Source organism: Oncorhynchus kisutch, linkage group LG6 (genome assembly GCF_002021735.2).
Source record: "Oncorhynchus kisutch isolate 150728-3 linkage group LG6, Okis_V2, whole genome shotgun sequence".
NCBI classification, from domain to species: domain Eukaryota; kingdom Metazoa; phylum Chordata; class Actinopteri; order Salmoniformes; family Salmonidae; genus Oncorhynchus; species Oncorhynchus kisutch.
This window is the reverse complement of record NC_034179.2, coordinates 22424916-22452826: the sequence shown is the minus strand read 5'-3', so window position 1 is coordinate 22452826 and position 27911 is coordinate 22424916. Positions and strand designations below refer to the sequence as shown.

General features: G+C 44.7%; 1 protein-coding gene across 3 annotated transcripts; it reads right to left on the bottom strand.

The window, feature by feature from the left end:
• Positions 1–26724, bottom strand: LOC109891742 (protein phosphatase Slingshot homolog 1). Of its 3 annotated transcripts, XM_020484229.2 has the most exons (16): positions 26471–26724; positions 26130–26289; positions 24526–24563; positions 16313–16413; positions 13780–13844; positions 13565–13686; positions 13402–13470; positions 12421–12486; positions 11784–11978; positions 11489–11582; positions 11236–11364; positions 10993–11039; positions 9452–9598; positions 9011–9211; positions 3304–3934; positions 1–3003 (listed from the first exon to the last, which is right to left on the bottom strand). In XM_020484229.2, the coding sequence occupies exons 2-16, from the start codon at positions 26199–26201 to the stop codon at positions 1909–1911; spliced, it is 3072 nt and encodes a 1023-aa protein (XP_020339818.1). In that variant the 5' UTR covers positions 26202–26289; positions 26471–26724; the 3' UTR covers positions 1–1908. The 3 variants fall into 3 exon arrangements, with proteins under 3 accessions (XP_020339818.1, XP_031682250.1, XP_031682249.1); XM_031826390.1 differs by having other exon boundaries at positions 26130–26724; XM_031826389.1 differs by lacking the exons at positions 24526–24563; positions 26130–26289; positions 26471–26724 and adding an exon at positions 18195–18601.
• Positions 26725–27911: the final 1187 nt, after the last annotated feature.

Here is a 27911-nt window from a genome sequence, read left to right as displayed (position 1 = left end):
GCCACTTCACAGTACCAGGTTTATGCCTGGGCCTTCAGAGTGTCAAAGGTGTTGTCTTGTGTAGCTTATGCAGATCAACGGATTAGTATTTTTTTTTAACAGTACAAAGAAAGGTAGTCTAATGTTACTCTGTTGCTGTGGCACATTGACAGTTGAATAAAGCCGGTTAACAAAGCCTCTACAGTGCAGTATCAAAGGTGTGAACAAGAAGGGGAGGAGAGTATGTACTAGCATGTTAATACCAAAACTAAACAGCCAGAAAATCAACCTACTGTATTTGATTGCCTTTTGAGAGTGATGCAGGGACGATGGATAAAAGGCATATGGGGTCAGACATTATGGCTTTGACTACAGCTGGTCTACGAGGGGGGCAGCAGAGGATTATCAGTGCTACAGTAGATTAATGCAGTGTTGTAAAATCCAGTCCCAAAACCATTTGAACTCTTTCAGTTGCCCACAAATCCTATCAAACCATACAAACATGAGTTCTTAAATCAGATCATTGAAGTACTGTACCTATTACCATTGCACAGAAGTGAAAGTTCAGCTGTGGCAAAACTAAACCAAAGTGTATATGCTCCCTCTAAACTACCTCAAAGATATAGAAATTAATCCAGAAGAGAATTTCAATATTTCTTCTGTTTCTTCCCATCATCCATAGCATGTGATAAGTCCAGTCAGTCTACTGCTCTGCTCCCCATGAGGAAGCTCTAGTTGTGACAATGAGGACAGCTTGCGTAACACTAGACCGTTATGAATGGACTTTTGACCACTTCAAGACATGATTAAATTAAGTACCTCAATGGAGGAGAGCTGGCTGAGCCAGTCATTGAGGAGAGGTAAGCCAACAAAAACAGTATTGGACCATAATAGTCTTGAGATGCTTGTGTTCTGACTGAGGTACCCCGCTTTGCTTGAAGAGGCAGGAAGCTGCTCATATGATGAAGTTGTTGTTCGGTGACACAAAAACAGCTTGTAGCAAGGGAGGAATATACAGAAAAGGAGGATTCAATCTTCAACAGTCAGTCTGCACAGAGGCATGAGATGCTCAGGGGCTCATGAGATGCTCAGGGGCACATGAATCAAAACAGAGGCTCAGTTGCACACATTCATTGAGCTCCTTTGAGTGGATCTTCTCCAATAGCATCTCTTATTTGGATTGATAAATAGACAGTACATGTACACTGACTGTACGAAACATTAGGAACACCTGCTCTTTCCATGACAGACGGACCAGCTGTGATCCCTTATTAATGTCACCTGTTAAATCCACTTCAAATCAGTGTAGATGAAGGGTCGGAGACACGTTAAAGAAGGATTTTTAAGCCTTGAGACATTTGAGTTATGGATTGTGTATGTGTGCCATTCGGAGGGTGAATGGGCAAGACAAAAGATTCCCCTAGAAATAAAAATACATGTAAAAGTTTGTCTTTTTAGTTTGGCAGGGTATGGTAGTAGCTGGGTTTTTCACGCTCAACAGTTTCCTTCCTGTGTGCATCAAAAATGGTCAACCATCCAAAGGATATCCTGCCAACTTAACACAACTGTGGGAAGCATTGGAATCAACATGGGCCAGCATCCCTGTGGAATGTTTTTGACACCTTGTAGAGTCCATGCCCCATCGTATTGAGGCTGTTCTGAGGGCAAAAGGGGAAGGGGGGTCCAACTCAATATTAGGAAGGTGTTCTTAATGTTTTGTATACTGTCTATAATAGGAATAGGAAATCTTTAGTTATTTTTCTTTCTTCCAGCCAACATGCTGCTAATATTTCTCAGGCATGTCTCCAGGACACCTGGCAAATTTCTCCCTGCTCCTTCAAACTGCTCTTACACGGTCAGGTGGTTCAGACAACCTGTCTGGAAGAGAGACACTGGAAACACAGTCAGCTCCAGGGGGTGGATGGGGGCTCAGAGGGCTGGGGGCACGGTAAAGAACAGCTGGGCCTGATCATCAGCCAGGTCTGAGAGGTCCTCGGGGGAGAAGGTGAGCCCTCCCAGTTTGGCCAGGGAGCTAGAGCGTTTGAGCAGGGAGGGGACGGTCAGGCCGGCCAGCCTCATGCGGGTCTCCATCTCCTGGGTGCGCGGCCTGACCAGGCCTGGGCGTCCCCCGCAGTTGCTGTCGAGGCTGACACTGCTTAAGCTCCGGGTGAGGGTGGAGCCATGGGGGGAGGACACAGGGGTCCAAGTCTGGGTGGACCACTGGGGGTACGATACTGGGGTGGTGTTCATCTGGGGGTCTGCGGCTGTGACCACACAGCTGGTAGAAGGGATGTGGGTTTCAGAATGCACCCTTACATCCCCCTCCACCTCCATCTCCTCCACTGCCAAGCTCAGCTCCATCTGCTCAGACAGCCATGCCCCTGAGAGTGGACCTTCCATGGCCAGTCCTGAGAGCCTCTCCAGCTGGTCCGCGCTCTGCCTCACCAGCCCCAGCTCCAGCCCTGTCCTCTGTAGCTGGGCCAGGGCCTCCTGCTCCTGCTGTGGCTCCACTCCACCACTAGGAGGGTCTACCTCCACCCCAGCAGGCTGCAACTCCACACCAGGAGGCTGACCCGCTGGCCTCTCCCCCTCCAAGCTGAGCTTCATAAAAGTGAGCTCTGTGATGACTCCAGTCCCCGCCTCCCTCCCTGGCTTTGGCTCCTGTTCTTCCTCCTCTTCCTCCTGTAGCTCGTCCATGTCCTCCGTCTCCAGGGAGCAGTGTCTGTCTCGGGGCAGCTCCTCGCAGCTCATGGGCGACACCAGCCGCTGGCGGTAGGCCTCCAGGCGGGCAATGGTGGCAGGGAGGGCACAGGGTGAGTGGGGGGTGGGTGTGTTGGTGAAGTGGGTGCCAGGGGGGTCTATGGAGATAGTGGGGACCACCCCGCAGTGGCGTGTGGGGTTAAGGCGGTGGTTGCGGCCTCCTGCCGGGCGCTCACAGCGCCGCCCTGGTGGCAGACGCAGGCAGTCTTTACAGGACTGGTAGGAGGGCTTCACTTTGTAAGGGTTTCCTGTGCTAGCACTGTCCTAAACAGAAGAAACAGAGAGAGGGAGGGAATGCATGGTCAGGCAGAGAGTGACAGGGTAACGGACCAAGGACATTACCTGATTTAAGGTCTTGAAGCAAATAAAACAAACAGATTATGACACCTACAAGATGATAATCCCTTAAATGAAATGGGATCAAATAATGACAGAAATATTACACTTACAGAATTACAATTATAGGCTTAATATCTCAACCCTAACCCCAAGCCAGTTCAAGTTAAAAGTAAGCAAACCAGCATAATTCTTATAGAAACAGGCATTAATTACTGTCCCACTCACGTCGAAGGCAGCGGGGCAGCTGCGCTTGGCAGCCAGGCGGTTACTGTTGTTGGCGTTCTCGTTGTTGAAGCGGTTTACGTTGGCCTGATCCTTCCTCTCCTCGTCCTCCGTCACTCCCTCTCCTCCTGCAGGTGTCCGTGCCAGGGCGGCCATCTCCGCCTCCTCCTTCTGTGCCTCCTCCTCGTCCTCCTCCTCCACCGTGCTGAACTCCAGGCGTAGCCTCATGTCCTCCAGGGGCTCCAGGCGGCCCCCACAGGTTTGGGCGGCAGTGCCCTCCCCGGGCAAAGCCAGTTGGGCCATGGGGAAGCCCTCATCCTCCAGAAGGGCGTCCCTCTCCACATCCTCGATCTCGATGAACACCCTTTCCATGCCCAGCAGGGGAGGGCCGCGCACTGGGGTGGAGGGCTCGCTGTCCAGGGCCGTGTCCGACAGCCGTCTGAAGTAGTAATTGTAGTTGAGAGGGTCCAGGGCGTCCACCTCCAGGCCCCGGCAGGGGGAGGCGCTGCAGCCCTCTCCCCCCCAGGCCTCATCCTCCACGGGTGTATCCTCTCCACCACAACACTGGCCAGACGCCTCATCTGGGATGTCCTCCCCTCCCTCGGGCCTCCACAGCTTGTTGTGGCGCTGTTTACTGGGGAACACATTATGGTTATTGTAACCCCATCACTATGTACAGAGTACATGTACTTTATACAGACAAAACGAGATGCTTAGCCACTAATAAAACGTAAGGATCATTCAGTCACAATAACCTGCAATCTATCTACCAACCTAATTATAAGCTAATAACCAGACTGCTTACCTTACCTGACCCCCTCTAGACAGCCACTGTGGTGAATTAACTGTCACATTTGACCTGACCTCTAAGCAGCGAGTTAGGTTGAGCATAATGAGGTTAAATATCTCAGGGTCCTTGCTCCCTGTGATCCTTGGGACATCCCAACTCTGATGTTAACCCATTGAAGTTGAAATGAAGGTTAGGGTTAGGTCAGGATTATAGTAAGGGAACACCCCCCTGAAATGGACAAAAATGAATGGGAACATATCGGCACCGTACAAAACATATACACTATGTCCAATACCACTCAATTGGACGTTGTTTCATTCAAAGTTGATTGCAAATGCCATATAGCAAATGCCAAGTGTAACACTGCAAAAATCCAATAGATGGCGAGTGCGCTCCACCGTAATTTTTTTCATATTGCAAATTTTTCATGTTGCAAATGTCAAGACACACGAGTAAAAAAAATTCCAAAACTTATCACCCCCTTAAAAAAAGTGCTTTCTGGACCGTTTTTCGAAATTCTTTCGATTTTTTTGTAAATTACACAAGTATAAGAACTGTATCGCCATTTTAAAAGAAAAGGAAGTCAAAAGTCAATTTTTTAATACAAATGCCATAAGAAATTTCCAAATGCAATATGAAAGTTTTGAAAGTGCCAAATCAGGATGTTATGTCCATTTGCCATGTATGATCAATGGAAGTCGGTTTACAAACCCAAAGTCAGTGAACCATGTCCAAAAGGCATTTATACTGCCCAAATGATATATAGCACTATGTTAAGCCATGAATCAACCTAGACGGTCTATTTGTCATGTATGATGAGGGAAAAGTGGGACTGTTGATTTAACGATTTTTTGAAAAACGTCCAAAATGACAAGGGGCGCCCCCTATTGGATGGGCACAGGTGTGGGGGTGCTCTCTACCGAACCGTGGACCCCTTGCTACCTCGTAATGACATTAAAAACCATTTAAACCATTTAAAAATGTACTCCTGGTAACCTGTTCTAATCACCAGGTGCACGGCTATCCATTTCCAATATGTTTCAATGTGCATTTACCATCACAAATTTGACATGCTCAAAAATACTGCAGGAATGCGAAATTGACTGGCCCGATGAACTCGGGATGGCCGGGTAGTGATTCTGGTTCCTCTCCATCGCTCGTTGGGGTTGATTTCAGAATGTCACTTTGGTGATGGTACCTCACTGTTTAAACATATTGCATGCAAATGGACAAAAGTCAGCCAGCAAGTCACCGTCCACCAGTCAATAAGATATCATTCTGACACCAAACTGATACAAACTGACACCACACCCACTTTTTCCAACTCGTTTAGAAGCCAACTATCACATATTTCAGAGCTGGCCCAAAATTCACAGCGCCTTCTGTTCGAACCTAAAACACGTAGTTACGTTCTAGCTGCGGGTCCAGTTCTAATATTATGTGTAGGCCTAGCTGAGACGAACCGGTCTCCCAAAAGCACTTGAAATTTAGGTCCAGGCTTCATTTTGGATCTTCTTTTTTACACGGTTGCTGTGCGAGCTACGGTCAAGCGGGGCATCTCGTTGAACTCTGCACATCCTAGAGATTATGGTAATGCCATTGCAGGCTCTGTGTGTCTTTAAGCACCAGACTTTTTCACTTCATCCTTGCTGTGTGTGTGTATGTGTGTGTGTGTGTGTGTGTGTGTGTGTGAGAACTTTTCTTTGACATCTGTTGGGAAAAATGACTGATTTACAGTTCATGAGGGTTGCCTAATCACACATATGAACTTTTAAAAAGATCTGACCTTTTAAACAGCACCTATGACACCATTCTAAGGCACTTCTGGGTTGCACAGGAAGCTATAAGTAAACACATATCTTGATTGGGGTATGCTCTTACAGTATACATAAGTATTTATGTTAAGAATTGACTGATCTACACAGGGTTGAATGCAGTGATTTTCACAATTGCAGGTTATATATTATATATATATATATACATCAAAACACTTTTAGGGTGAATTTAATCACTTCCGGTTGCTTCAGGAAGCTTAGAATCGACACAGGTAGACCTCATAGTGGCCTGATGAGTTGTCATCAAAGGCAGGTTCATAAGGCATTAATAACCTACATAGGCTTCAGGTTGAATTTAGGGGTGCAGGCAATGTATTCCTATGGGGAGAGAAGTCATTGAAAACTGTTTGATGTAAACACCTTCTTTTAACTGTTAAGGGTTAATGCCACATGGACAAGGTTAGGCTTGGGAGGACCTCAGGAATGTTCCTGAGGTCGAATTGTGCTTCTAACCCTAACTGTTCTCCTGCTGTCACCCAAAAGCACCTGTAATTTTGGGCCAGGCTTCATTATGGGCCTACTTTTTTCATGGTCGCTGAGCTCAGACCGAGCAAGCTACGGTCTAGCGGGGCATCTCGTTGAACTCGGCACAGCCTAGGGATTATGATAATGCCATTGCAGGCTCTGAGTGTCTTTAAGCACCGCACTTTGTTACTCCATCCTTGCTGTGTGTGTGTGTGTGTGTGTGTGTGTGTGTGAGAGAGAGAGCTTGTCTTTGACATCTGTTGGGAGAATTGACTGACTTACAGTTCATGAGTGTTGCCTAATCACACATATGACGTTTTGAAAAGATCAGACCTTTTTAACCCTCCGAAACAGCACCTATGACACCATTTTAAGGCACTTCTGGTTGACACAAGAAGCTGAAAGTGAACACATATCCTCCTTGGGGTAGGCACTTATAGAAGTTTGAGTTTTAAGTCTTTATGTTAAGAACTGACTTATTTACAGAGGGTTGAATTAGTGTGTGTTATTATAGAAAATCACAGAAATCTCGCAGAGCTCAGAAACACACTTCAAAAAGATTTGTATGAACACGCTGCAACTGGATCTGTAACTTTAAAAAAAAATAATAATAATTTGAACATCATCAATTGTATATTGTACGATTTCTCTTAAATTACGATAGATAAATGGCTTGTTCTTTTTTTCCTGACACCGTAGGTCAAATTAGCGCTCTATTTTCATTTTTGACCTTTAATCCCAGAAAAATGTCTATAACTCAAAAACCGATGAGGCCTCGACGCCATCTTGTTCGGGGCCAACTGCCCATTATGCCAAACCTATGCTCACCAAGTTTCGTCTTCGAAGTCTTTTCCGTTTAGGAGAAAAGGCCACGTCGTGATTGGTGATGTTTTGTACATTTGCAATATGATTCCATTCGCCCTCTGGTGGGATTTACCGGGATAGCGGAAAAATGACCAACATATGAAAATGTTATAAAACGGAAACCGAATGTCCGAGAGACTTTGTTCACTGACTTCCCGGAAGATCCGGCCCTGCTTCACGGCCCGCCACGGCCCTCAAATTTTTAGAAACGTTCGCGGACGTCTAGTAAGGGACCGTACATTTGCAATATGGACTTTCTCACCGACCATATGGCAAATGTCAAAACGTTCCCTTCATGTATGTTAGGATAGTGGTTAAGGTAAGCGGTAAGGACGTCTAGGGTTGCAAACTTTCCTTCACATATCCGGAAATTGTCTATGGGGAAGTTAAGCCCGGGAATTTTGCTTAAATTCATCAAAAAGTTAGCTTATAACAGTGAACCTTTTGTGGGATGCACAAGGCAATTCTAGGTCTTGTGGCATATTTTGGTTAAACTATCACCAATTCAATGGAATTGCAACCCTCTGCATGCACAGTGCATTCTTTGATCACATGTACAGCTGATTCTCAAGATCTTGCCCACTAATGAAATGCGATTGAGCCCACACACCTACTCTGTCTGAGCCACGGACTACATGCTTTCTGGTAAGTTTTCATTACAATACTGGGTGGGGTGAATATATTTTATATAACATACATGATTTGTTGTTACCTCTAAATAGTAACCTACAGCAAAGTCTGTTTAAATCATGTCTAACTTGTTAACAATTTCTGCTTGCTAGTTTTTGCTACCATGTGGGTCTAAGCTTGCTTCAGCCTGCTAACTGAGGCGTGTTAATTCACTTGTTTCCATACATGTTTCATTTGAAAACATGTATCTTACAAAGGAGTTGTTTAATCTAACTGCTTCACTAGTTATCTGTACATGGAATTGTACTTATTTACATTTTTTTAAATTCTCATCTTTACAGGAAAATGCCACGGGCACTATCTGATGTGTGGAGACATTTCACTGCAACTAATGTACACAAAAAATCTGTGTACATTTACAAATAAGAATGTAACAAAGATGCAGAATCATCTGGCCAAGTACATAAAGTTCCCTCAAGCGCTCACAACAAGTAACCTCTGACAAAAGGTCCCTCTACTTCTATTTGAGGTGAAAATTATGAATCAGACACCTTATCTATAACAATAGCTCATGGTCCGTCCTTCAGAAGTTTTTTTTGACTCAATGGAGGAACGTAGTCAGAGAAATGCTGATGAATGTCTTGCTCAAGCTGTGTATGCAACTGGTTCACCTCTGATGCTCACAGGCAAAGTGTATTGGAAGAGATTTCTGAATGTTCTTCGCCGAGCATACACCCCTCCAACGAGACATGCTTTATCTAAAGTGGAAGAGTCCTACCCTCACATCACACCCATTGGCTGTGCTGCTCATGCATTGAATCTGCTCCTCAAGGACACCATGGCACAACAAATATGATATGGTAAATATATCCAATGTAAAAAACATCTACAATTAAATGCTATTAATTTGCATATATTTCTATTAATTCCCATGGAAAGTTTCCAACTCCAAATATTCCCCAAAAATGCACAACCCTAGGTACATCCCAAGGATAGCACTAACCAATACCTCATGACTGCAGTGGAGTAAGAATAAGTGGCAGATGCTCCTCATGTAGCACAGTTGGTTACATACCGGAGCAAACCTGCATATACCAGTACAGTACCCCAGTATACCCTGACTCACCTAGCGTCCAGGATGCCCTCGTACTCGGCCAGCTGCTTCATAAAGCCAGCGTTGGGCCGAGCAATGCTCCTCTTCTGCTTCACAAAGTTGTAGGCCTTCTCCAGAGTCCAGCCATACTCCTTCATGGCATACGCTATGACCGTGGAGGCTGACCGGCTCACACCCATCTTACAGTGGACCAGGCACTTAGACTGGTTCTTTCTGTGGGGCAATAATGTTTTACATTAAAACCCTGTTAATTTTGAAGAAGTCTAATCCAGAGTGACTAGGCTTTCCACATAGTTTTAGTGTATAAAATAACCCAGACACAGAGGAACTACCCACTATTTAAATCTACACTTCCTTTGTTGTTCTGCAGTAAATACTTCACATGCTGCAAGACGTGTTTTAGTTAGCTGTTTGAGAAGTAGGGTTTAGTTTGTTTGACAAGTAGGCACTCACTTGGCTCTGACGATGAAGTTGTAGGTCTCGTTCCAGTGGGCCAGCAGGTCTGTGGCCTCCTCATCAAACACCCGGATATTGTGATAGGAGAACGTGCCCTGGAAGAAGTTGTCTATTTCCCTGGTCACGTTGAGGATGTAGCCCACACTGCATCAAGAAGAAAAAAAAACAACATGTTTCAAGTTTTAATTTGTCATATGTACAGGATACACATGGTATACACAGGCCAACGAAAAGTGCTTACTGGTAGATTCCTTCTCGATAATACAACAATAATAAATACAATTTTGATGTGTACACCGAGTGTCTAAAACATTAATGACACCTTCCTAATATTAAGTTGCACCCCCTTTTGCACTCAGAACATCCTCAATTCGTCAGGTCATGGATTCTACAAAGTGTCAAAAGCGTTCCACAGGGATGCTGGCCCATGTTGACTCCAATGCTTCCCACAGTTGTGTCAAGTGGCTGGATGTCCTTTGGGTGGTGGACCATATACAGTACCAGTCAAAAGTTTGGACACACCTACTCATTCCAGGATTTTTCTTTATTTTTCTTGTTCTTGACACAAACTGATTTGCCTGCCTGGCACCTACTATCATACACTGTTCAAAGGCACTTACATCTTTTGTCTTGCCCACTCACTCTCTGAATGGCAAACATACACAATCCATGTCTCAATTGTCTCAAGGCTTAAAAATCCTTCTTTAACCAGTCTCTACACTGATTGAAGTGGATTTAACAGGTGACATCAATAAGGGATCATAGCTTTCATTAGATTCACCTGGTCAGTCTATGGAATGGAAATGTTTTGTACACTCAGTATATATCTGTGTGTGTGGGTATGTGAGTTCATGTGTGCTAAGGTGCAGAGAATGGTAAGGTGGTAAGAGAATGTAGGTGGTAAGTCCAGCTCAAGTGTTCGGCAGTCTGATGGTATCAGAACTCATGCTCCAATACCGTCTCTCCGATGGTAAGGGAGTCAACAGCACATGACTGGGGTGTGTGGAGTCCTTGACGATGCTGTGGGCCTTCCTCAGGCACAGTTTCAAGTAGATGTCCTGGATGGGTGGGAGCACAGTCCCAGTGATGTACTGGACCGTCTTCACCATCCGCTGGAGGGCCTTGGGATAGTGGACGGAGCAATTCCCATACCAGGCCCTGATGCAACATGGTCAGGATGCTCTCAATGGTGCAGTGGAAGTATTTGGAGAGGACCTGGTGTGGCATGCTGAATTTCTTCAGCTGCCGTAGGAAGTAGAGGCGCTGTTGCGCCCTCTTGACAAGAGTGGTTGAGTTCCAGTGGGGCAGTATCTCGTTCAGTGGTGCTATCCGTGTTCCAACAACCAACCTTTCTGTATTGGTAGGTCTTATGAAGGAGAGATGTATCAATGACCTGACATACATCTATTGTCCTTCGTATGGGAATACAGAATAATACAACACTATGTTTGTGAGCCAGTGCTGATGGTTAGGGAGCAGGGGTGGTTAGGGAGCAGTTCTAGTGAAATAGCTTTAGTGTTTGTGAGACATCCACTCACCCACAGTCCCGTAGTTCCTCTAGATTGGAGGCATTCCACTCAGAGCCCTAGAGAAGACAAACACAGAGGAATGAATATCAAGACAACTTACTCCGTCAGGTTACAAAGGTCAAATTACCTACACCAGGGTTACAGTAACAGAGTTGTGACAGTAGTTCAGAGGTTAGAGAGGAGTGTAGTTACGAGTTAGTGTTAGGGATACAAAGAGACAATCAGGATGTAAAGTTAGGGAAAGGTTCTCACCAGGTAGAGGTGGTCAAAGATGAGTGTGGCTTTGTCCATCTGACCCAGGATCAGCAGCATCTCATTGTCGAGGAACTCTTTGTACTCCTTCAGGTTACAACTCATATGCTGCTCCAGCTCCACACGTATCTGAGAGGGGGAGGACAGAACCGGTATTAGGCTGCACTATGGTACTTATATCTCATGCAGAGTTAATTGCCCCAACAAACCGATCTGTGTGCCCCTACAAAGCCTGGTGAGTGGCGACACATACCTCCTTGGAAGTGACATTCTCCAGGTCCCGGAACATCATCATGCTACGTAGTTTAGCTTTGATTGCACACTCGGTTCTCTCTCTCTCCGTTGGCCTGAATAACAACATATGTCAATATATCAATTAATTAATTATGAATGTAACAAACACATTTATCACTTTTGATTAAAACAAGAAAGGCCCGGTTTACCCTGATGGACATACATTACCAATCTCAGAAGTTACTGCAACTAGAATGAATCATAAGAAAAACGACTTAATTGAATCTTACAAAAACGGACGATTCAGGTCTTACCGGTCGACGAACATGGCAGGTGAGTCGGGCCGCATGGTCTCCAGGTCGGTCATAGTGTTCCACTCGTTGATGCAGCTCTGCTCGGAGGTGATACAGCTCTCATAGAAGCCCATCCATGTGAGGGCCATGCCCCCGGGGAAGTAGTTGTGCCTGCGAGACACATCGCTTGCCTTATGGAGGATCTGCAGCGCAGACCTGAAGCCACACAGGTAGAAGAAGCTCCCAATCTTAATACAGGTTCTCAACAGCAACTATTCAGAAGCTATTCCACTTATCTGATTATAGAGTCAGTCTTTTAATCATTGATTTTTAATGACACAGGAAATTCAGAATACATTTAAAAGCCTGTCAAACCCAGAAAAAATGATGAGTCTGCACATTGTAATGACAGCAGCATCTATTGACCAGTAGATGGTGCATGGACAACTGGCAGCGGGGTCGGTATCAAAGTGTTACCAGCCTGAATAATTCATCTACTAGTTTATGTTTTTCCACTCATTGATTGTAGATATTAAAATGGAACCAACATGGTAGAGTAAAGTCACTGTATGATTTCAGGGAATATAAAGGTCACCAGAAAATTACATTTTGAAGTACCCAAATACATTATCAAACCCAAACACCACCAGACACTTACCACATGGCCTGCACAGAAACAGGCTTGAAGACATGCGATCGTCCTCCTGTGGTCACACTAAATCCTCTGAGGAGAGAGAAGATGAAGGATTAGAGAGAGGGGTCGGGGCGCATGAACAGGGGCTGAGCTACAAGGGTTTAGGGGACTATTCAGGACACATTCCAATGGAACATTCCTCCAGCACAGAGAGGGATGACTAACAGCTCAGCAAGAACTCATCTGCCACATGGAGAATTGAAAATGCCTGTAGTTGACTGGACTGCCCACTCGAGGGCAGAGCAACTCATTCTGTGTCACAGGGCTGGGCTGTTTGAAGGGCTAAACGATCAGAGGTACTTCATGGTCGACTGTATATGCAACTTAATGTCTGTGGGATGCACTGTGACACATACCGTACCTTTGTGGAAAGTTTCATGTATATTTATGTGAGGGTATAGACTGAGTATACCAAACATTAGGAACACCTCCCTAATGCTGAGTTGCAGCCCACTAATTTTCTCCTCAGAACAGCCTCAATATGTCGGGGCATGGACTCTGCAAGGTATCGAAAGCGTTCCACAGGGATGCTGGCCCATGTTGACTCCAATGCTTCTCACTGTTGTGTCAAGTTGGCTGAATGTCCTTTGGGTGATGGACCATTCTTCATACACATGGGAAACTGTTGAGCGTGAAAAACCAGCTGCATTGTAATTCTTGACACACAAACCGGTGTGCCTGGTACCTACTACCATACCCCGTTCAAAAGGCACTCAAATCTTTTGTTTAGCCTATTCACCCTATGAATGGCACAGATACACAATCCATGTCTCAAGGCTTAAAAATCCCTCTAATCTGTCTCCTCCCCTTCATCTACACTGAGTGAAGTGGATTTAACAGGTGACATCAATAAGGGATCATAGCTGTCCCCTGGTCAGTCTGCCATGGAAAGAGCAGGTGTTCGTAATGTTTTATATCCTCAGTGTGTAGAAGAGTAGCACTTACCCATCTCCATCTAAATGGATCTTCGTATCGCTCCATAGCGGTAGCACCATGCCGATAGAGCAGCTTTTACTGGGAATTATGCAACGGAATAGATTATTACTCTATGATAACAACAAACCATAGTGTAGTGTGATACTGCTGGCTAAGGAGGAAAGACGAGTACCTGTCCTTATCGGTGAAGTCCATCCCTAGCAGGATATTCTCCTCTGTGTCCTGTCGACCACTGGTGTAGACCACAACCATGTACCGCACACGGTCAGACCAACCACTCTCTAACCGTACAGCCTGGGGTACAGTAAGAACAGGTTACACTGTGTAGCTATTTGTTTGTCAATAAAAATGGATGGTAAGTACATCTGAGATGGAGATTTGACTCACCAGTTTAATGCGGTCCTCAGAGCGGAGGGTGTTAATCATTACCTGCAGGTGTCGGGGTAAGTCACCTGGGAGAGAAGAGAACCGCATTCCATAATCCAGATCAAGCAAGCCTCATAATCAGACATATTGTATAACTGTGTCCAGCTCTGCTATCCAGGCCCCTACTTAGACTGGTACCTCTGATTATGCCCACCTGCAGGGTGATCCAATACCAGCCATAACACGTCTGTATTGAAGTTACACATTGCAGAGCAAAGCCTGAACATCTCGTGACAAGACGGGTAAATAAATGGGAATGGTGTACCATAACATCTAATCCCAAGTACAACCCTCGGCTAAACCCATACAAACATGCAGAAGCAGTCTGTCATACACGTAAACACACAGATAAATGGATGCCAGGTTCATCAGAGCTAAGCATGGACTTGAACGTCTGGTGATGTAATCAAGAAATCTGGAGTGATCCTCACATTGATCTTGTGATTAACCTGCATATCATAGGGGAGGAGAGGGGTGTGTTAAGACTCCCCGATCTAACTAATCTCAACAACAACCCTGCTATAAGACATGCTGCATCATACACAGGTACACACACCTAGGCCTACCCGTACATATACACACACCACTGAGGCGACATCATATGTGCTGCAGGCTGGTTAGTCTAGCTTGGTGAGTTTATGTAACATCTTGATGGGGGGGGGAAATCAAACAAGCAGGATCTATAAAGCCCCTTGAAAAGGAGGAGGTCAAAAGGGGGGTGAGTGTAACCGATGTGAAATGGCTAGCTGGTTAGCGGTGCTGCGCGCTAATAGAGATTCAATCGGTGACGTCACTCGCTCTGAGACCTTGAAGTAGTGGTTCCCCTTGCTCTGCAAGGGCCGCGGCTTTTGTGGAGCGATGGGTAACGATGCTTCGTGGGTGTCAGTTGTCTATGTGTGCACTCCCTAGTCCGAGCCCGGGTAGGGGCGAGGGGACGGACTAAAGTTAAACTGTTACATAGGCAGGCTCTAGGGTCACATCTGGACCTACTTTGACAAACATATCAAAGATAAAAGCAGACAAGTACCTGCCTTGAGGGCAGTCAATGGCCAGGTAATCCTTCTGTGAATATGGGTTGAACACAGGCTCAATCACAAAGGCCAAGCCAACCTCAGACAATATTACCTGGTCTTTAAATAGAACTTTAGCAGTGGCATTGTCACGGTTCACTGAACAAATCTAATCAAATTGTATTTGTCACATACACATGGTTAGCAGATGTTAATGAGAGTGTAGCGAAATGCATGTGCTTCTAGTTCTGACCAATATCTAACAAATAATCTACATACAGGTGTAAAGGAATGAATAAGAATATGTACATAAAAATATATGAATGAGCGATGGCCGAACGGCATAGGCAAGATGCAGTAGATGGTATAGAGTAAAGTATATACATATGAGATGAGCAATGTAGGGTAGGTAAACATTATATAAAGTGGCTAGTAATACATTTATTACATCAATTGTTTCATTATTAAAGTGGCTAGAGATGAGTCAGTATGTTGGCAGCAGCCACTCAATGTTAGTGGTGGCTGTTGAACAGTCTGATGGCCTTGAGATAGAAGCTGTTTTTTCAGTCTCTCGGTCCCTGCTTTGATGCACCTGTACTGACCTCGCCTTCTGGATGACAGCGGGGTGAACAGGCAGTGGCTCGGGTGGTTGTTGTCCTTGATGATTTTTATGGCCTTCCTGTAACATCTGGTGGTGTAGGTGTCCTGGAGGGCAGGTAGTTTGCCCCCGGTGATCCGTTGTGCAGACCTCACTACCCTCTGGACAGCCTTACGGTTGTGGGCGGAGCAGTTGCCGTACCAGGCAGTGATACAGCCCGACAGGATGCTCTCTATTGTGCATCTAAAAGTTTGTGAGTGTTTTTGGTGACAAGCCAAATTTCTTCAGCCTCCTGAGATTGAAGAGGCGCTGCTGCGCCTTCTTCACCACGCTGTCTGTGTGGGTGGACCATTTCAGTTTGTCCGTGATATGTACGCCGAGGAACATAAAACTTTACACCTTCTCCACTACTGTCCCGTCAATGTAGATATGGGGCTGCCCCCTCTGCTGTTTCCTGAAGTCCACGATCATCTCCTTTGTTTTGTTGACGTTGAGTGTGAGATTATTTTCTTGACACCACACTCCGAGGGCCCTCACCTCCTCCCCGTAGGCCGCCTCGTCGTTGTTGGCAATCAAGCCTAACACTGTAGTGTCGTCTGCAAACTTGATGTTTGAGTTGGAGGCGTGCATGGCCACGCAGTCATGGGTGAACAGGGCCAATGAACAATGGGCCCAGTGTGTGTCAAGAGTGTGTATTTACCCGCGTGTTTGTGGTGTGCCAGTGTGTTTACCTGCGTGTTTGTGGTGTGCCAGTGTGTTTACCTGCGTGTTTGTGGTGTGCTAGTGTGTTTACCTGCGTGTTTGTGGTGTGTCAGTGTGTTTACCTGCGTGTTTGTGGTGTGCCAGTGTGTTTACCTGCGTGTTTGTGGTGTGCCAGTGTGTTTACCTGCGTGTTTGTGGTGTGTAGGGGTCTTGGGTCCCTGTGCATTGGTGCCCTGTTGCAGGAAGAGGGCAGCTCCTTTGACCATGAAGAAGCTCTCGCTGAGGCTGAAACAGACAGGAAAATAGGGTTTCTAGTGGTTTGATGTTGTAACACACAGGGGAAGCATTCATTAGAGAAGTGAAAGAAAGAGTACAGACTGTACTGGAAGTAGGCAACAGATCATCAGCATATCTGAATAGAGATTTGCACAAATCCTTGTACTGCTTCAACAGCTTAAGCACCGTCTGTTGCACACTGCACTCCGCAGTACCTATAGTAAGTAGCATGGCGTTCTACTCTAGAACAGAGAGGACATTTGAAATAGTCACTCCTTCCTACACCTGCTTGGTGTCTCTTCCCTGTTTTGTTGTGCACCATTTAAGTAGATCCACAGATTAACAGTATGTCTGTTGTCACAAAACTACCCAGCCATAACCTACTTTCCTTTCCATGATGTATTTGACAGACTATGCAATCACCAGTGCGTTCACGTCAGGGAGGCAACATATTCATTGAAAATTATCATGTGGAATGTGGATGCCCTGCTGCAGACTCTCCTAAGGCTGATGTGGTTCAATTAAACTGTCCAACCCACAGTATCCTTCTCACTTGTCAATGAGTGAGGCTGTTTTAGTCCAGGAATGGAGACAAATGACCTGGAGATGTAGAATGTGCATAGTCAGAGAGCAGAGCTACAGTGGGAAGAAGAGGCAGGGTGGGATGGCTGTTAATTGCTTTTCCAAAGTAGCAGGAAAGGATGTTCCCAAATTCATCAAGAAGTAAATGTGAGCAGACCTTTCCTTTATGAAATATTTCCCTCAGATAATGAACTGACAGAACGTGGTTAAGTCCCCTGACCTATCGTTGGGGCAGATAATTGAGCCCACCACTGAAATATTTCCTCTGCCTTTCTTCAGCCAGCACCATCTATCCCTCCCTTCTCTGGCCAGGGATGGGCTCTCCCGACTGCCCTAACCCCTGTGCTCGAGGCACTGACCACCCCCGGATAAAATATAATATTTCCTTGGACTTAGCAATGTCCAGGAAGAAAAGAGTTGGGTGTTTGCTGGCCACAACATTGACCAGGAGGAACAGAGCTGCGCGTTTGCTGGCCACAACATTGACCACGACGAACAGAGCCAGTCTTTGTTAACAGGCAGGCTGCCCTCTCGCTCTGCCACCACAAACAAAGCATGGTATGACAGTGGGTCCATCACAAGACCTTTTGTTTCTGCCCCGCTGTTATGTAGCATTGTTCCTTTTCAGAATGTCCTGAAAAAGATGAGGGTGGCCTCAGTCAAGAGGTCAGAGAGTTGGGTAGGGTACCATAACAGCTCATCTTAAGATGTCTGATGTACTATAAATGGGATGAACTGAATAGCAGTAATCACAGATGGATGCATAGACCTAAAGAGAAAGCTGTATGGAAAAGGCTCCAGCTACTGTTGATCCGTCCATTACAACATTACTGAAAACAATCAGAGCATGTCCCCATCTTTCTAAGGCTGAGTTTACACACAGTACAATTCTGATAATTCTTTCAATTATTGGCAAAACAGCTGATCTGATTGGTTGAACGGCCAATTAGTGGAAAAAGATCAGAATTAGGCTGCCTGTGTAAACTCACATTAGGACAGCTGTGAACAGTAGACTTCTAAAAAGAACACTCAAGAAGAAATATAGACAGCCATAAAAACAATACCCGTATACAGAAAATGCAGGGTGCACAGTTACAAGTGACAACCATTCAAACCATTGTCGCCATTGTGCTACCTCTTATCAAGGTAGAAATGCCAGTGAGAGATAAGGACAGGCAATCCTGAGTGTGAGTGAGTGGAGGACTTACATTCGCCAGATCTCTCTCTTACTCAGGACTGCGTTCTTCACAAAGTGAGGTAGCATGGTAAGCATGGCTTCCTGTGAAGGCTCCACCACAAGATGCATCCTGATTCTGGATCTCTCCCGCAGTAGCTCTCTGGAGTCTACTGGCCTCCTCACAAAATCTCCTCCGCCCTTATAGCTTCTTAGCACATCCATGTGCAAAAAATACATTCACAAGCATTGTGTGCCTCAAAAACTAATTTGGTTTCCAATGTATAATAACTGATATAGCCCTGGGTTTCTTTTTTCCCTGTAAAAAGGTGCAGATTGGGTTCAATAGTCTGATGATGTAGCCTGTCTTGGTCTGGTGCGTCCGTCTCTCCCTCCTGTCCGTCTGGGCTGTGAGGATCAGTCTTCAGATTCTGCTGCGTCTGTTCAGCTCTGCCTCCTGCCTCAACTCCCGACCATCAGCAGCAGCTTATCTCCTCCTCACAGCACGCGCTTGAGCAATCATAACTCCCTCCGCAACTCCCGACACAAAAACACCATTCAAGCATGTTTCACGTTAGCTGGGTTGGGTGGCAGGGAATCTAGCTTGCCTCATCTTCAGTCTACAAAGCACACGTCTGTAGAGTGAGTGGATGCTATTTGACATGTAAGATCCCAGAGGATCTCTGATGAGCCACTGAGCCAAAGGAAACATACTACTCATTGAGTGGCATATTCAACTTTGTATGAACCATAACTCCATCACAGAACACATATCCAATGCCAGTGTGAAGTAATTTACGCAAGATGCTCGTTAGACGCACACCAAGGACATCTTCCCTTTTGAAGTCTGCGCACACACACACACCTCTCTCCTTGGCTGTTGCATAACCCTGTCTGGTGCTTGGGCTTTCTGGCTGAGGCAGCCAGGGTACTGTGACAACCAAGGGCTGCTGGGGGGTAAATGTGGATCAGGTTTCTGCCTGACTGATACAGTATGGCCCTCAGAGAGGTAGACTTGGTGACATCACTGGGCCCTAGGGTCTGAGAGAGGACAAGATGAGCAGAGCTAATGTGGACTGGGCCACTTCCAATAATCAATGGTGTGACTGCTCCGCCCTGCAGCATTTCTCTGGTGACTATCTATCACTATCAAGTTAAATGTCTTTGCTTTAGCCTTTTAACAACAAAAGATTTAATGGCACAAAACCACTAATATCAATATTTTTTTAATTGTGTTTTTACCTTCTCATCCTACATTTTCTGCAGGTAGAAGCAACTCTGAAGCAAGATTTTACATAATCAAAATTGCTCCCTATACCACCTTTCAAACATTCCTCTATCTGCCTTGTACCACCAAGAAAGTAATCTACCTTATCAATGTTATAATCTCAACCCACCCTGTGTGTGTCTCATGTCTAGCAGATGGGGGAAACTGTTGTGTAAGGATGAAACTCCCTTGGCCCAGCCAAGTTGGACTAGAGCATGTATTTCCAACAACGGGGCCATACATTTGGGTGAGTTTTTTTCCCCCCTCACCTGACTAGCCTCGTTTCACTGCCCAAAATAAGATTAAACCATCTAGTGTTCAGCGAAATAACAACACAATGTCAGATACAGGTAGCCTAGGCAAATAATTAACATCCAATCACATTAACCATTACTCTATCGCGGGAATTCCACTCATATGTAGCCAAATGTAACTGCTGCTCATGTTGGTATCTGTACTGATGGCGCAAAAGCCATGACAAGGAGACATAGTGGAGTGGTAACGCGAATGCAAGCAGTTGCCCCCGAAGCCACTTGGGTACACTGCAGAATCCACCGAGAGGCTCTTGCTGCCAAGGGAATTCCTGACAGCTTGAAAGACGTTATCATTGTTAAAGCAAGGCCCCTGAACTCTCATGTATTTTCTGCATTATGCAATGATAGGGGCAGCAACCATGTAACGCTTTTACAACATACAGAATTGAGCTGGTTATCAAGGGGCAAAGTATTGACACAGTTATTTGAATTGAGAGACGAGCTTAAAGTTTTTACTGACCATCATTTTCACACAACTGGCCTATCTGGGTGATGTTTCTTCTCACCTGAGTGATCTGAATCTAGGACTACAGGGACTCTAACTATATTCAATGTGCGGGACAAATTTGAGGCTATGATTAAGAAGTTGGAGCTCTTCTCTCTCTGCATTAACAAGGACAACACAGGTCTTTCCATCTATCATTGTATGATTTTTTGTGTGCAAATGAACTCAAGCTTACGGGCAATATCAAATGCGATTTAGCGAAGCACCTGAGTGAGTTGTGTGCGCAATTACGCAGGTACTTTCCCGAAACCGATGACACAAACAACTGGATTCGTTATCCCTTTCATGCCCTGCCTCTAGTCCACTTATCGAAATTGCAACAAGCGGTTCTGTGAAAATTTAATTTAAATCAGAAGCCACTGCCAGATTTCTGAATTGGGCTGCGGTCAGAGTATCCCGCCTTGGCAAATCGCACTGTTAAGACACTGATGCCCTTTGCAACCACGCACCTATGGGAGAGTGGATTCTCGGCCCTCACTAGCATGAAAACTAAATACAGGCACATACTGTGTGTGGAAAATGATTTAAGACAGACTCTCTCCAATACAATCAAACATTGCAGAGTTATGTGCATCCTTTCAAGCATACCATTCTCATTAACCTGTGGTGATTTATTCACAATTTGCGATGAACAAATGTAGTTTTATATACAGTGCCTTGCGAAAGTATTCGGCCCCCTTGAACTTTGCAACCTTTTGCCACATTTCAGGCTTCAAACATAAAGATATAAAACTGTATTTTTTTGTGAAGAATCAACAACAAGTGGGACACAATCATGAAGTGGAACGACATTTATTGGATATTTCAAACTTTAACAAATCAAAAACTGAAAAATTGGGCGTGCAAAATTATTCAGCCCCTTTACTTTCAGTGCAGCAAACTCTCTCCAGAAGTTCAGTGAGGATCTCTGAATGATCCAATGTTGACCTAAATGACTAATGATGATAAATACAATCCACCTGTGTGTAATCAAGTCTCCGTATAAATGCACCTGCACTGTGATAGTCTCAGAGGTCCGTTAAAAGCGCAGAGAGCATCATGAAGAACAAGGAACACACCAGGCAGGTCCGAGATACTGTTGTGAAGAAGTTTAAAGCCGGATTTGGATACAAAAAGATTTCCCAAGCTTTAAACATCCCAAGGAGCACTGTGCAAGCGATAATATTGAAATGGAAGGAGTATCAGACCACTGCAAATCTACCAAGACCTGGCCGTCCCTCTGAACTTTCAGCTCATACAAGGAGAAGACTGATCAGAGATGCAGCCAAGAGGCCCATGATCACTCTGGATGAATTGCAGAGATCTACAGCTGAGGTGGGAGACTCTGTCCATAGGACAACAATCAGTCGTATATTGCACAAATCTGGCCTTTATGGAAGAGTGGCAAGAAGAAAGCCATTTCTTAAAGATATCCATAAAAAGTGTTGTTTATAGTGTGCCACAAGCCACCTGGGAGACACACCAAACATGTGGAAGAAGGTGCTCTGGTCAGATGAAACCAAAATTGAACTTTTTGGCAACAATGCAAAACGTTATGTTTGGCGTAAAAGCAACACAGCTCATCACAATGAACACACCATCCCCACTGTCAAACATGGTGGTGGCAGCATCATGGTTTGGGCCTGCTTTTCTTCAGCAGGGACAGGGAAGATGGTTAAAATTGATGGGAAGATGGATGGAGCCAAATACAGGACCATTCTGGAAGAAAACCTGATGGAGTCTGCAAAAGACCTGAGACTGGGACGGAGATTTGTCTTCCAACAAGACAATGATCCAAAACATAAAGCAAAATCTATAATGGAATGGTTAAAAAATAAACATATCCAGGTGTTAGAATGGCCAAGTCAAAGTCCAGACCTGAATCCAATCGAGAATCTGTGGAAAGAACTGAAAACTGCTGTTCACAAATGCTCTCCATCCAACCTCACTGAGCTCGAGCTGTTTTGCAAGGAGGAATGGGAACAAATTTCAGTCTCTCGATGTGCAAAACTGATAGAGACATACCCCAAGCGACTTACAGCTGTGAATGCAGCAAAAGGTGGCGCTACAAAGTATTAACTTAAGGGGGCTGAATAATTTTGCACGCTCAATTTTTCAGTTTTTGATTTGTTAAAAAAAGTTTGAAATATCCAATAAATGTCGTTCCACTTCATGATTGTGTCCCACTTGTTGTTGATTCTTCACAAAAAAATACAGTTTTATATCTTTAGGTTTGAAGCCTGAAATGTGGCAAAAGGTCGCAAAGTTCAAGGGGGCCGAATACTTTCGCAAGGCACTGTATAAGATGGTTAAATAAATTATTTATTATTATTATTATGTGCCATGGTCATATAAGAGCTCTGTGTCACTTCCCATGAGCTGGGTTGTGACGACAACTCACTCATTCTTATGTTTAATAAATTAATTGCATAGTGTGTGTGGCAGGCTTAAAATGATGAAAAAACATTTGAGAGTGCGTTGACCCTGGTGATAGAGGGGGTACGTAGGTGGAGGTTGAATGTTTGAAGGGGACCGGGACCATAAGAAGTTTGGGAACCACTGGACTAGAGAATTGAGTGTCCAGCCAACACTAGGCCAACTACAACAGCAAGGCCAAAAAGGTCTTAACTATTACCAAGAAACTCCAGAACAAAACTAGCCCTGGCACAACAACACCATGACATCACATCCTTCTGTAGCTGAGTAGAGGATTCCACCTATGCTATTCCATCCCAGCTCTGCAATACAGCTGGATAGTGGTTCTGATTTGATGGAATGTATAATGGTGGTTAAAGTGAATGGTAACTGAGTGTTGGACCGTTATTACCATTGATACAACTAGGCCTACATCTGTGTTTAAGGGTCCCCAGATTGAGACATTCTTTGTGAACTGTAATGGAATGCAATGGTGTGAGATGTTCAATCTCTTTTGCAAGCTCTCATTAAGGTGTGGGCCTATTTATTGAATACTAGTATTACGTTATTCATATTTATCTACAATGTGTGTAATTCAGCACCAGTGTCCATGTTATTTCTTCAGGACATTCCTAGGTGCTTCCTACTGTAACCCAGTCCTGGAATTCTCACTGACACCAGGACCAGGGGTCAATATCCATAGGCATTGGGGAACTCAGATTCCCTGGTCAAAGAAATGTATACCAATCCCTCCCCCAGATGGAGCACAACAGATTGTTACTATACATTACTGTATCACCTAATGCATGTGCATGCATGGCTTCTCAGGGAAATACATGGGCAAAAGTATATGGACACCTGCTCATCGAACATCTCATTCCAAAATCATGGACATTAATATGGAGTTGGTCTCCCATTTGCTGATATAACAGCTTCAACTCTTCTGGGAAGACTTTCCACTAGATGTTGGAACATTGAATGGAAGCTAGTCCTCACAGCAGACATAAGAGCATTAGTCATGTCGGGCACGGATGTTGGGCGATTAGGCCTGGCTCGTAGTCGGCGTTCCAATTCATCCCAAAGGTGATGGGGTTGAGGTCAGAGCTCTGTGCAGGCCAGTCAAGTTCTTCCACACCAATCTCGACAAACCATTTCTGTATGGACCTCGCTTTGTGCAAGGTGGCATTGTCATGCTGAAACAGGAAAGGGCCTTCCCCAAACTGCTACCACAAAGTTGGAAGCACAGAATTGTATAGAATGTCATTGTATGCTGTAGCGTTAATATTTCCCTTCACCCGAACTAAGGGGCCTAGCCCGAACCATGAAAAACTGCCCCAGACCATTATTCCTCCACCAAACTTTACAGTTGGCACTATGTATTGGGGCAGGTAACGTTTTCCTGGCATCAGCCAAACCTAGATTTGTCCGTCGGACTGCCAGATGGTGAAGCGTGATTCATCACTACAGAGAACACATTTCCACTGCTCCAGAGTCCAATGGCGGCGAGCTTTTCACCACCAGCAGACGCTTGGTGCAGTGTGTGCAAACCTGGTCAAGAACTACAGGAAACGTATGATCTCTGTAATTGCAAACAAAGGTTTCTGTACCAAATATTAAGTTCTGATATTCTGATGTATCAAATACTTATGTCATGCAATAAAATGCAAATTAATTACTTAAAAAAATCATACAATGTGATTTTCTGGATTTTTGTTTTAGATTCAGTCTCTCACAGTTGAAGTGTACCTATGATAAAAATTACAGACCTCTACATGCTTTGTAAGTAGGAAAACCTGCAAAATCGGCAGTGTACTTGTTCTCCCCACTGTATATGTTTTTTGTGTGTTTTTTTTTTAGGGAGAAAATAGGGGAGGGAGAGGCTTACCTTTGATTTGCTCTCTGGTCATCAACACACCCTAATTCCTGCAAGAGAAAGACAGAAATGTTACATACACTGTAGGCCTACTAGAAACCCTTCCATCAAGGCTGTGCTGACAGTACAGTAGGATGCATTGCGCAACAGCAGCACATGACCCGTATGCCCTGCTATGTCCTTCCATGCTCCCCTTGCTACCATACCTAATCACAATGTCACAGTACAATGACTCAGAAGATTCCCATTGACTGGTGGAGACAGAGATTCCTTTCCTTTAGAGTTATGGGTATATAGACCATCACTAAGTGATGCTCTTGATCTACATGGGACAAGTAACTAAATATAGGCTAGACATTGGGCCTTCTGTACCAGTAGCAATGCTGTAGCTCCCTGAGGGCAGAGGGCAGAGTGGTTGAGGTTGTTTGTTGCATTAGGAGATCTGAATAAAACTCTCTCTCTGCGTTTCATGACATGTTACAGTGTTGAAAAGAGCACATAGGCCTAGACTGCGCTTGATCTGTGGATCTGATGTCAAAGAGGCTATTTAATAGCACAGCTCAAACTAACTCAGTCACTAGTAGCAATTGTAATCTAGATACTTTCAGATATAAAAGAGAGGTATACAGACGTATGTACCGCAGGTAACCAACTCGGTATAAAATCATTTCTGCAGCAGTATCTTTAATGATGTAATTAGTATGACATCATTTCTGCAGCACACAGCCATGTGTGTGTGTGTGTGTGTGTGTGTGTGCGCCTGCCTCCATAGAATTCAAGCCATGATGGATTCATTTGCTTTTAAAAGTCATCATGTGCTTTATTAGTAAGATCAGAGTGATGTACCAGTGTTTAAACTGAATTTATGGGACATGAAGGAGATGCTTTACGTTAGGTTTTAAAACGTGTAATACACTTGCATTTAATATTGAATACAGTGTATCAGCGCTCTCTACTGGCCATACCATGTCACTATCTATGATCTCATATGTTTTGAAACATAAGCTCACACCTGCCACAGTAGTATTTTGACAGTGATTGAAACGAGCAGGTAGCAACATCCCTGACTCGGTAGTGATGCAATGGTGTACATAACTAGGCAAGTAGCTGCACAATACTGATGAATCTCACTCTATAGTCTATTCCATATGCAAGCTGAAGCAAGGAATTTAAACAAATGTCATGACTTAACAATCTAAGCAAAATCCTGAGATAATGCTTTCATTAATTGCCTTGCTGTATAAACGCATATTTGTCTTTAAACCACAAAATCTGAAGGCAGAAATAAAATGCTGCCACATGCAATTAATGCATTGTTCTGGTAACTAAACACCGGCTCAGATTTTGTTTAGAAGCTAATAGCGTGGGGCTGGACTACTTCACCATTCAAAACGGATGGATTCCATAAAGTCTATTAAATTATGTCCATACAAAACAGTCTTGCCGTGTTAGATATAATATGTCAGTAAATTGCAAAAAATATATATTGACAGCTGAAAGCGTCCTCTGCAATGCTGGGCCTAGTGGATGAGGGACGTGAGCATCGGGCACATCCCCGGCGTTTCCTTTACGGCGCTGCCTTTTACGTAGCGAACAACTCCCGCAGTTTCACTTACCTCCCCCGCGTTGGTGCTGGCGGTGGATGCTGCGCTTGGGGTGGGAGAGCGCTGTAGGGTTACCAGAGCCATGGCTGGCTACTGCTACGGAGAGGAGGAGACCTTTGAATGGGGGGAAGGTAGGCGCGTTGCTCTGGGCCAAGATGCGCCTAGATTGACCCTGTGTAGCACAGGAGAAAACGCTCAGGATCGCATTAAATCTTTCTTGCCTCTGATTTCACCATCCTGATAAACCCATCACCGGCTTCTGACTCGCCCATCCTTCACAGTTCGTTTTAGAATAGTCATTTGTAAATAGTTGTAAAGGCAAGTATGCAATTTTGTCCATCTGTGTCATATACCATTTATCGTGCAGACAAACAAAATACATCGCAGCCAGGTTGCATGCAGAGCATAAATGACAAGCGATTCTGTTCTGACACTTTGCCGGATGCTATGATTGGCTGCTTCGGTTTGCGTGCGCGCTATCATTGGGCCAATGTCGTCAAGGTGACTCTGGCCAGACTAGAGACTACTACACTCAACGGAAACCAAAGGCTACTTATTATTGAAATGTCTTCATGGGAATATTATTTGCAAACAGATTTAAGCAAGGAACATTAGTACACACATTTTAGAACTCATATTGCGCCTTCTGGGGGATTGTATTGCTATAATGAAGATGATGTGGAGGAATTCATTATCGCCATCTACATTCTCTTAAGTTATTATTATCTAAATAATTATTGAAAAATATATTTAATGTCCTTTTGTGTAGAATCCATGGGACATGACTTGAAAAGACTGAAGTGGGAATAATCAAGTTGCATCCATTTCTCTCAACACCCTATTGTCCTCATCAGCTGATATAGGTTGATCCATGTGTTGGTGAAACCTGAGCCTCTTGACGTCTTTTCCTGACCGGCTGTGATTTGACTAGTCTCCTGCAGGCCCAGGTCTGTGGTATCAATGGGCAACAGCACAGACGCTCCTGTGTCCAGCAGCAGCAACAGATGCAGTACACGGACAGTGTCAGGTACACAGACTTCTTGAGTGGCACCTCTATGGGCCAAAACAGCTGGAGGTTAGCATTGTTGGGGAGCAGGATGTCTTAGATTTGAATTAAGTACATATTTTTTATTTATTTGACCTTTATTTAACTAGGCAAGTCAAATTCTTATTTTCAATGACAGTCTAGGAACAGTGGGTTAACTGCCTGTTTAGGGGCAGAACGACAGATTTGTACCTTGTCAGCTCGGGGGTTTGAACTTGCTACCTTCCGATTACTAGTCCAAAGCTCTAACCACTAGGCTACCCTGCCGCCCCATCTAAAACCGGGTCATTATTAAATGTGTCGTAAAGGGACTTAGGAGGGCACCCATCTTGGCCACCCCACTGCAGGTCCCGATCCCCATACCTGTGGTGGCTGTGGGATATACCTAAAGAAAGAATAGTTTATACAAAACGTCCTCATGTCTTCAACAGCAGTATCCGAGATTTTAGATGTCAAGTATCTACTGATGAAAAACTGTAAATATGCTTAACTCAGGTGTGCAGATAAAAGCAACTTGGAATCCCCCAGTGATGAAGGCTCTGGCGATGAAGACTGTGAGAGCAGCCCTGTAGCGAGAGAGAGTATGAGAAATGCCAGCAGAACAGGAATGAAGAAGGGAGTAGTCTCTACAGCCAATCAGGGGTTAACCGAGTCAGTTAAGAGTTAAGGCCCTTGATTACCACAGTTCTCAAATCTTGGACCTGGCCAAGGTGAAGAAAGCACTTACCTCCCAATACAAGAGTACAGGG